Source organism: Haliotis asinina, chromosome 2 (assembly GCF_037392515.1).
Source record: "Haliotis asinina isolate JCU_RB_2024 chromosome 2, JCU_Hal_asi_v2, whole genome shotgun sequence".
In the NCBI taxonomy this organism is placed as follows: domain Eukaryota; kingdom Metazoa; phylum Mollusca; class Gastropoda; order Lepetellida; family Haliotidae; genus Haliotis; species Haliotis asinina.
The window spans coordinates 45933025-45943570 of record NC_090281.1 but is presented as its reverse complement, the minus strand read 5'-3'; the positions used below and the strand labels follow the sequence as shown (position 1 = coordinate 45943570).

The 10546-nt window shown below is 39.9% G+C and overlaps 1 protein-coding gene across 1 annotated transcript; it reads right to left on the bottom strand.

Moving 5' to 3' along the window:
* Window positions 1-287: 287 nt before the first annotated feature.
* LOC137272577 (uncharacterized) lies at window positions 288-9293 on the bottom strand. The gene is made up of 17 exons (XM_067804965.1): window positions 9133-9293; window positions 7790-8115; window positions 7355-7509; window positions 6593-6845; window positions 6234-6339; window positions 5923-6019; window positions 5212-5307; window positions 4850-4900; window positions 4449-4533; window positions 4256-4315; window positions 3980-4156; window positions 3411-3549; window positions 3196-3304; window positions 2838-2910; window positions 2198-2344; window positions 1940-2079; window positions 288-1012 (listed from the first exon to the last, which is right to left on the bottom strand). Exons 1-17 carry the CDS (start codon window positions 9182-9184, stop codon window positions 781-783), a joined length of 2298 nt encoding a protein of 765 aa, XP_067661066.1. The 5' UTR covers window positions 9185-9293; the 3' UTR covers window positions 288-780.
* Between the last annotated feature and the right edge of the window lie 1253 nt (window positions 9294-10546).

Below are 10546 nucleotides of genomic sequence, written 5' to 3'. Positions count from 1 at the left end.
AATACATTCTTTGTGATGGACGCTCATCGACCCTCATCAACCTCACTCGTGTTCATTATACAAGACTCAGTATTGCCTTACTTGCTGTATCATTCGTGGGATGAAACACCTGCTGATTAAAGCAGACTGTAAGATCATTATCATACCCAAAAAACAAAAACCAAAAACCTATGAAGAGCCGCCACATCCATCTTGGCACTTGCCAGTCTTACCGTGTTCCGGATTCTTTATTCCTCGAAGTGAATTCAGAAGGACACCCGCGTTTACAGATAAACAACGGAAGTAAATTCATACATCATATGACCTTTATTCACATTCATTCAAGGGAGTATGGGTGCAAGAATTGTTAATATTTCAGAACATTCAACACAGGAACTTAGGCTTAGGCACATGTATCATTCATTCACTGGACCAAAAGTCAGGTTTACACAAACTGAAAGAAATGCACAGTAAATTTATACCGCATATAACCAATATTCACATCCATTGAGGGGAGTGCGGACGTAGGAAATGTAAATATTACAGATCACTCAACAGAGGAACTTATATTTCAGCACATATACTATCATTCATTCACTAGATCAAAAGTCACATTTTACACCACTGAAAAAAATGTAGTATGGCAGTATTGCATATCTTCATCTATATAGATGTGTAGTAACTTGCGTTAGTGATAATGAACTAAAACAGTGTCTATATATTATGAAGATTCTAAAACCACACACGGGGGACTTAGTAACATATTCATGTCTAAATATTCACGCACATGTATCATAGTCATCATGTACCACGACACGTGCCTGATGTGAAGCTGAGAGTGGCTAAACCTGCTGCTCCGAGGGTACAGGTCACAGGTGAGGATTCACCATCCACGTTGAACCAGAAGGAGACAGTTTCGTGGACACCTCCAGAGAGGCTGATGGTGATGTCATCGGCAATGTTGATATTCGTCACTCTTTGGGGTGACATCGGCACCCACTTGTCTAACTCACCTTGGATCAGAACTTGCTTGCTGTCGGGGAAAATAATTATACCTCTGTTCATTTCGTCTACACAACATATATGCCTCAGTTACACTTTTATTTTCTTACGTTGCAAGGTTTTAAAAAAAATGCAAGGCGAACTTGTAACGTTTGTTTACAACGTGTCCTAGTTTAGACTGAAATCACTTGAACTCATCTGTGCATACACTTTGGGAAAATATCATGTCTACTCAAGTAAAATCATATTCTCCAATACATATCAGTATCTTCAGTATCTTCAAGGTATATTCCCTATTCAATGAAACATAAAAGTAAGACCCGCGAAGATCAGTAAAAATTGATCTTCAGTAATCCATGCATGTCGTAAGAGGCGACTGACGGGATCGGGTGGTCAGACTCGCTGACTTGGACACATGTCATGGTATCTCATTTGCGCAGATCGATGATCATGTTGTTGGTCACTGGATTCTGTGGTGCAGACCGCCTATGTGACGATCTGCACCAGAAAATCCAGTGATCACCAACATGAACATCGATCTATGCAGGAATATTGCCGAGTGAAAACTAGACTCCTCATTCAGTCATTGAGATAAATCCTCTGAATGTCTGTGATCACATGTGAAGTCATGTGATCAGTAACCTTCTAGCGCCTAACCGGCTGGTTGGGTTAAATCGGGGTAATAGTAATCAGATTTGATTGGGAGCTTCGAGCATGCATTGTGCATGGAGTAATGCGAATGAAAAATGGACTACTATTATTAGCAGTATTATCATCTCGATGAAAGTACACAAAAGGAAATCCTCACGTTCTAGCATTCATCACATTACACATGGTCTTTCGGTTATAATGTTTAGACGGCACATTTCTAAACCACATTTACTACTGATTTGCTTGCTTGTATCAGTTTTGATATTCATCCATATCTGCATGATCTGAAATAAAGGAGCACACCTACCCATTGATGGTCAGGACAGGAGATACATAGAAGAGACAGAAGTCAGTCATGGTACAGCCACTCATTGTCAAAGGCTGAGGGTCTGTCAAGGGCTGGATCTTGTTGGGATTGTTGGCCGGAAAAACCATGGATGTAGGAAACTGGAAACATTAACTTTCATTTTAGGAACATACCTGACCTATTGCAGGTAAACCGAAACAGTAATCTACAGGAGTAATATGACAGCAGAAACATGGAAGAGAAAACATTATGTCCTACCCCTTGAAATCCGGCCATGCACGGAGTCATGGTGTAGCTTCCTTGGAGATCAGCAGCAAGGACGATACCGTACTTGTTCTTTCCACCAAAATCTGAATACGTGGACCACACCTCCCCATCAGGACCCTCAAAGTCTGGCCAGGCCATCTTGAAAACATGCATGATACTAAATATTCCATTCCATAAACGTACATATTTTATGCCTGTATGTTAGAGTCCGGCGTTCTCTGTAATTTTAAGGCATAAACCACTGCGATGTAGCACAAAACACTCCCTTGGTCATACACATTTCAGCCAGCAGTACGATGTCCATTGTTGGTTTACACATGATATTGCTGAGATGTTTTGTTTAAAGAGTTTAATGCTCACGGACGATTTGAGGAGCAGTGGGTATTGATGTGAAGGGTGTTCGAGTGTGTTTTATGTAGATGTGAGGTGAAAAGGTATTTTATTAGATAATGGCATTAGTACAATTTGCATCACATATGCTGAAAACCGTCGATTTAGTTCACAAACTAGTGACTATTAAGACTTTACAAAATTAGTACTTCTTCTGCAGTGTAATTCACTGGTTCCCTTGAAAGTAACAACATCCTTATATGAATTAAGCGCTACAAATACGTATGTACATCACATTTACCCTTCGTATCCTGTTGTCAATTGACGTCGCCGGTCGCGATGGTTTCAATATGAGGCCGTCAGTATTTACAGATCTGTAGATAAGTTGAAATGACAGTGATGAGATGTAGATGTAGAGTGAGCACTACAGATATAACGCGTGATAAATACGGGAGCTGTGTTTAGTAAATACATAAGAGGAAATAGTACAACACGTGGCAAGGGAATAATATATACAGGGAAACTTGATCAGTGTGATGAAAAGACTTATAGGAGTAATAACTCATAAATAAACAGACCATGAAGTACACATATAGTTATGGAGGATTGCATACCACTGTCCAGAAGGATTTGGAATTTAGAATTAACATACTACCTACTTCATGATGAGTGTCCGATTCATGCCCCCCACCATGTCACTGATTCCCACTGGGCCGGTACTTAAGGTTGCAACCACGGCGTTTAGGGATGTGTGCGGTTCTGTAGAATCTGCAACATATTCAATACCTGTCAACAAAGTGTGTTCAGAAATGCAGTTATGTGTTTGATGTTAAAATTACTATTAATGTTGATTCAGAACTTATTGTGTACATACTGTAGCCATTTCCGGGTTGAACGCTGGTTGTCCAAAAATTATCCTTGAAGGGTGCAACCCCAAGAGACCATGAAAATAATGACGTCACACCTATCTTCCAGTTGTCAGTGTTTGGTCGGTTGTCATGGCTAACACGAGCCTGAAACATATGTTAAATACCGACGCAATCATGTTATATAACGACAAAGGGCATTTATATATTTGATCTGTTTTCAAGACAATGGTGTTGACAAATGGCTGAACAAATACTCATGATTCTTCAGCAAGGTAATCGCTAGGTATTTCATATCATGTTGTCTCTCTCGTGCATATACCTAAGTCAGTGCATTCCCACACTTGATTATATTTTTACTCCACGATATCATTCAATTTGGTGGACAAGCATACTCCGCTCAATTCACTCATGGTGTCTCTCTCATGCAAAAATGGCTAAATCAGTGGACACCCACACTTAATGATAGTTTTACTCCACGATATCGGACAAGCATACTCCGCTCAATACACTCTCAACTATGTGACAATAGATAAAGACATTGCTAATGTCGACGTACAGACACATTTGTACTTACCTGTGTGACGACAGGTATTTCCAAAGACTGCAGCATATGTCGCGGGTAGGACATGCAGTACTGAATGGTCAGTCCGTTCTTGGCAGCAGCATTGCCCATCTGAGTCAGCCATTGGCGGCCAAGGTCTATGTCAGACAGGAGCTTTCGGATTTGTTCAAATTCTTCATTGAGGTAATCCTTCAGAAAAGAAATGATTGAACAAAAACAATACAACGAATTTATAATAAAATACTGAATATTGAGGTATGCATGTATACGTGTGTGTATTTGTCGTACCTGTTCGTAGACAAACAGACCCCAGTCTCTTGACTCAGCGAGCAGATCATTCCAAAACCTCTGAAATGTAGTGAGAAAGATGTCTAAGGGTTAAGGTTAATGAATGGAACAAATGATGACCAAGAGAGGAAGGAAAGGATCATATTGTATGAGCTGAACAAAACAAGAGTGATATATCCAGTAGCGCGAGTACCTCTTCCAGCGGCAAAGCCTTGTGACCATCGATCAGGAAGTCATACTCTCCCCCATTAGCCTTTGCGTAAGTTGTGTTGCTTGACCTACAATGTTAACAATCCATTAAACACGATACAGAGCTTTGTGTAAACATCTATAGGCTTCGCAAACAGAAGCAACTTATTTCGACGTATAAAACCTAATGGAAACATCGTTTTTTCTCTTGATTATGATGTGACTTCTTTGATATGGATTTTCCTTTCTCTTTGCGCAGTTGGTTTGGGTAACCGATTTGACATTAAACCTGCCTACAGATTTGAGAAACGTTTATGACTTTGACATGAATATATTTCTTAAATATAATAATTTCGCATTTAGATTAATCTGATGGTTTTAATCTAATCCCCGCACCCGGCTTACCAGTACATGCTGTGGGCCACGACGGGATACTGTGTCTTGTTATAAAGCCACCTGTATCCCAGGATAAAGGTAAACAAGACGAAAATGTATTAGTTTCAGAGATTTAAATCAAAATATCATTTGGAAAAAGGATGATGGTACACTATCATTTTAGATATCCACTCACGTAACTAATTTCATATAGGTGAAGTTTTGATTTCACACATATAAAGGTCGTATAAAGATATATATGGTTACTGGAACATTGAACTGTTTATACAATGACATTTCAACAGGAAACGAGAATGATAATATTATCGATATTATCTAACAGCGTAATTTAATATTTTCACAGGTACAATGAAAGATGAGTAATAGCTCACTCCATTCCATTTGGGAAGATCTTTGGTTGAGCTGTCCACGTCACAACACCATGATCATTGTCCCAGTAGTACCACCATTCGTCGTACTGAATGTACCTGGCAAGTAAACAAGGTCATTGTACAAGAATTACCAAAACACCTTGTGCTGAATGAACCTGGCAAATAAACAACAAGATGATGGTCCTACTAGTAGCAACGTTCACCGTACTGAATGTTCCTGGCAAGTTAGGAAAAACGGCATCGTCCCACTGGTACCATCATTTGTCGTACTGGATGCATCTGGCACGCTAAAAAGTGATGTATTTACCAACTGTATTGCCATGGAAAGTAATGAACACGATAATCGCCCCAATATTACCCACCGACGTTTACGTCCTGACCAAAGGGATCAACAATTTAACCAGTAAATATTATGATGATCGATTGCCCTAGATAAAGTAATATGTTGAATCATCGCTGTATATCGTGTGATACATGCATATATCGCTGTAAAAGTTCAATCAAATAAGGAAACGTTTCAAATGGTCTATATAAATATGTAATCGCCATTGCATTTAGACAAAATTGGAGATAGATTCTTAAATACACATCTCCGTAATATTACTCGCTGAAAAAACATAACGTTGCTCCTGTGCCTGAAACGTATAGACATTTGATTTATGGCATTCTTCCATGACACATATCTTGTTTGGAGTAGGTGAATCCACCAACCTGACTGGTACCCCTATCTGTCCCATGTAGGTCTTGAGATCCAATACTGTGTCTTGGTCGTTCTTTCCTTTCTCCGTCCGGTAATAGTAATACGCCCCTGACGAAACAAACACGGTCTTTTGGACAACGTTTTCACTTTGTGACAGATACGCTTTTGCAAAGTCGATGTGCGCAACAATATGCTGTCGTGAACAAGCTCCAGCAGTGCGTATACATGTGCGGATACAGTAAATCATCCAGTAAAGTGAATATTTCAGGTAAACATATACAATGTTTCGTTTTGTAAAAAAGGAAGTTTCAGAAATCCTCACCATTGTCCATCCAATACCCTAAGTAGTTGATGGTAAAGTCGGACTTCGTATATTGATCTGTACGGCCGTGCCATCGTTGCAGAATCTGACCCCAACTGACGAAGGCCTACAACAACATTTTCAAACATTTCGTGATCAAAGGTACAAAGCATTTGATTATTATGATGTTGAAGGATATGTTTATGTCTGAAAGGTTTCAAAGCGTAACATTGAAATGGAAACATGTCGACTAACTTAAATAATATCTAAAAATACAGAAAAGTTACGAAAAAGGCCAGAACGATACCATGGTTGATACGATGGTCATAAGATGTTCTTACGTGATGTTTGCGGCTATTCGTAAGTTGAATGACATTTACCTTATTAATGCCTTGGTTACCATAGAAAAGAACAAAACTTGTCTCAACGCCAAGAGGGACATTTTCAACTCCTCCCATCGTCCCCCAGTAGACATTGTCTCCTCCTGTGCTGGAGTTCTGACGCCATATTGATGACGACATAAACCGACTGGCAGGGGAGATAATCAGTGTATTTGCAGTCTTCACTCGATCAAATAAAGCCAGGGGTCCACCTTCTATACCGTCGTTGATTTTAAATGATGATGGTCCCCACCTTGAGAACAAGTACACAAAGGTTGAAATTGATTGTAAAAACGTTGTTTTATTATACACCATTTGCAACAGATGGTATATTTGATATTTCATTTTTTAGGTAATTGGGATTCAAATCGTTTTAGAAAACATGCATGAGCAGATGGCTGCCATTGCCATAAACCGTTGCATTTTCTGGAAATACAACAGACATCAGAAGATTTATGTGTGAACCTTTCAACACGTACAACATCAATAGTAATAGTTCGAGTATTGTCTGATATGAGCCTCATGAGACCAAACATCAGTCCTCCATTAACAAGAAACATTTGCATATTCCGATCCGGGAATACGACATGTCATTGTATCTGGAATCGACAGGGGGAGAATTGATAAGACCTGCATGAAAGAGCAGTTGCATGCTGGGGACGGTGACCGCATGCATGTTCTGGCAAAACAACTGATTTCCTGACATTATGCGGGGTCTTGTCATAATATCACGGTCATCTACGTTTAGTTACGAGTACGTACCCTCCTGCCATGAGACCCAGGCTCCCAGACATGAGCCCTGCATAACTGAGGTATCCCAGTGGGATAGTTGATTCTTGAATTAGAAACCCAGGAAAGCCAGAAATGGTGAAGGCACTGCTGTTTGAGGCGGTGTTGTTTGCTCCATTGATGTAACGCTGATGTCGTCATTGATGAAAGAAAAAGAAAGACAGGATAGAATATGAAGAGTTTTTTTCTTCTAAAAACACGACAGTAACTCGTTGCATAAAACGTTTGCGAAGTCTTGGCAAAACTTCAACTGAACTTATCCCATGAATTGTCTATATATGTTGCACTGGTGCCAGGTCTCTCGGCACACTGGCGACGAGGCGAAGCTGATATGCTTATCTTTAATGAACTTAAGTAATCTCTGTTTGTATTTATGTACATTTACAATCCTAGATGGAGTGTCCTCACCTGTTTGAACAACATGAACGGTAAGGATGGATTGTTGTAGGTGAATATGCTTGGGTCTGGTGTGTACTGTACAAAGCTGGCCTCGATCTGACTGGACCCTGCCTGGTACAAGAAGTTGTTGGCCTCCCACTGCCCGATGACATCCTCACCACTGGACTGAGTGTTCTTGACCAGTTTCAGAGATCCATCAGCAGAGGAGAATACTTGACCATCAGCTCTGAAGAAGGTGGGAGCACTCTTCAGCCACACATCTCCCTGAATCACGACGTTGTAGGTGCCGTCACTGTTGACGTTCACAGCAAAGTCTTGGTTTCCCTCGGAGATTGCTGAAGTTAAAAATAGTTCATGACTATGTGAACTGTAGAAACAAACACATCAGTACACAGGATCGTCTGATGCCTTGACGTTAAGTGAGTTAGTGAATATGGTTTGACGTGTAACATTCCTAGAATATCACGGCGGTGGACACCACACATTATACCCTAGACTAACAACTGTTACATACCCTAGACTAACAACTTTTGAACGCTTGACTAACAACTAGTCTCCGAAATGAACACAGCTTACTGAAAAGGTGTATAGTGAAATAATATAACTTAATGAAAAGGAATCCTGAGACTTTCTGAAGCTGTGGAAATCAAGACTTGCCACATTTTCTTGACATGTGTGGACTTTCTTTGATACATTTGCTTCAGGGTCTGTATGAGAGACCAGTTGTACCCATGTGAGGGTTCGAGTCCTGATGTTATACGGGGCCAGCAAACAACCTGCTTCCCATTGCCAAAACTTTGAGTTCATCATACTCAAAGGTTCAATATGTTTAATAATGCATTAGTTAATGATGGCATCATGGTGTGTTCTCTGGTTCCGCCGCGACATACTATTTAGGGGCGTTGAGCTAACCCTGTGAATAAAGCGTCACTCCAAAGACAAAGGGAACAATATAAATTAGTTGGTGTCTCCCGACATGATATTGCTGGCATAATGTTGAAATGGTGAAGAACTAAGCTTACCCATTCACCAATAACTGTTAATACCAGATGTGCTAAGTTCAGTTAACATCACATTTATGTAATACTCGATGTTTAAATATGTGTTTCACATTTGAAAATGGTCTTTGCTTTGCATTACCTTGCAGACCCGCATTTAATGACGTTATTAGAAATTGTGCTAGAAGCATCGTTACGTAATGAATGTTTTAACACGGCGTTGTACATCGCATGAACGTATTCGATTAAGAGTTGCAAGAATCATGAAAGCTTATGTTTATGAAGTTATGACACAACCGGGTGATTGTTGTGAGTTCTAGGTGTGAGAATATGGTTGTGTAAATATATACTTACTGACGCAGAGCCAAGAAACCAGAGATACGTACAACCAGCTCCTGAGACACATCTTTACTCTCTAAAGACTGATGTAGTGTTCGTATCAGTCGAGTTATAGGCGCTATTTCAAGCACTGTGTCAGGACATAACCCAAATCAATGACATTGATAATGTGCGGTGTCACCAGCAATCTGTCACTGCGTGTCAAGGTTAAATGTGACGGTCGTTTTGGTCGTCAGTGCTCAACGATTCTGGGACATCATCTATCTCAGACGGCAATGTGAGCAAACACTGAATTAGAATCTTTGGAAGTTTATGACTGGTTCAGTTTGGAGAAAGCATGACATTTCATGAACACTGTTATCTGCATGGTGTCCCGTGACCATATGCATGCCTTTGGCTTTGCCCCTATCCCCAGCTGAAATACAGATTATGTAACGTGTCTCCTCGGAGTCCTTCTTACCAACAGTGAATCTGATAGTATTGTAGCTCAAAATCTGGAGTCTCTGTGAGATGACGTTATTCTTTTGTAAATATTGCATCGACATAAAAGGTCAAATGTAATTTTCAAAATTTTCCAACAACAAACGCCCTTTCCCGCTAAATTCGACTGAGCACTATCGCATAATGCGCTAGGAATATGTAATTATAATAAGAAGAATAAGAGTACTTAGACATTTCAGTTAATGAATGAAACAAAGAGGATCCTCATCCGGTCCGTCTTGTAAAGCTCATCTACTGTTCCCATGTAAAACGACATTGGAGCAGTGGAGCTGCCTTGTGTTTAAAGCATTCGCTCGTCACGCCGAAGACCAAAACGGACAGAATTTGATGTGACATAATTCTTTGGATGTTATGTTACATATCTGAGTGATTCAGGATAAACACAAACGCTGTGACGATTCTAAATGTGAGAAGGAGGGAAAAGTATATTTCTTAGTATGTTCAGGTTATTATTTTTGTACGGAGTTACCATTGTCACCTTAACGTACTAAATATAACTGAACCTTGTTAAACCTTGCTGAGGACAGTCTTGGTTTAGATGATATAATGATATCAATTTGTGACATCATAATCAGACATGACGTCAGCTGCTAAATCAGCGTCACAATTGTTGAAATACAGGAAAAGTTTAAAACGGTTCCTCTCGATCTTTCAACAGTACATGCTTTTGTGGGGTTTAGTTAGGTGTTCATACCATATTTCAAGAACATCGTTATCTGTTACCTGAACGTCTAGGGCTATATTCGTACCTCACGCTGTAACACAGATTCTGTTTGGTGTCCTCTTAAAGAATCTTTGTTGACAACATGGCTTTCTTTTGGCAACAGAGAATCAGATAACATTGTTTTTTAAATTCGTCTAGAGCCTACTACAGCTACTTGAGTGTTATACTCTCCGGGGCGTAACAGTGTGTACATTTTTGCTTTTG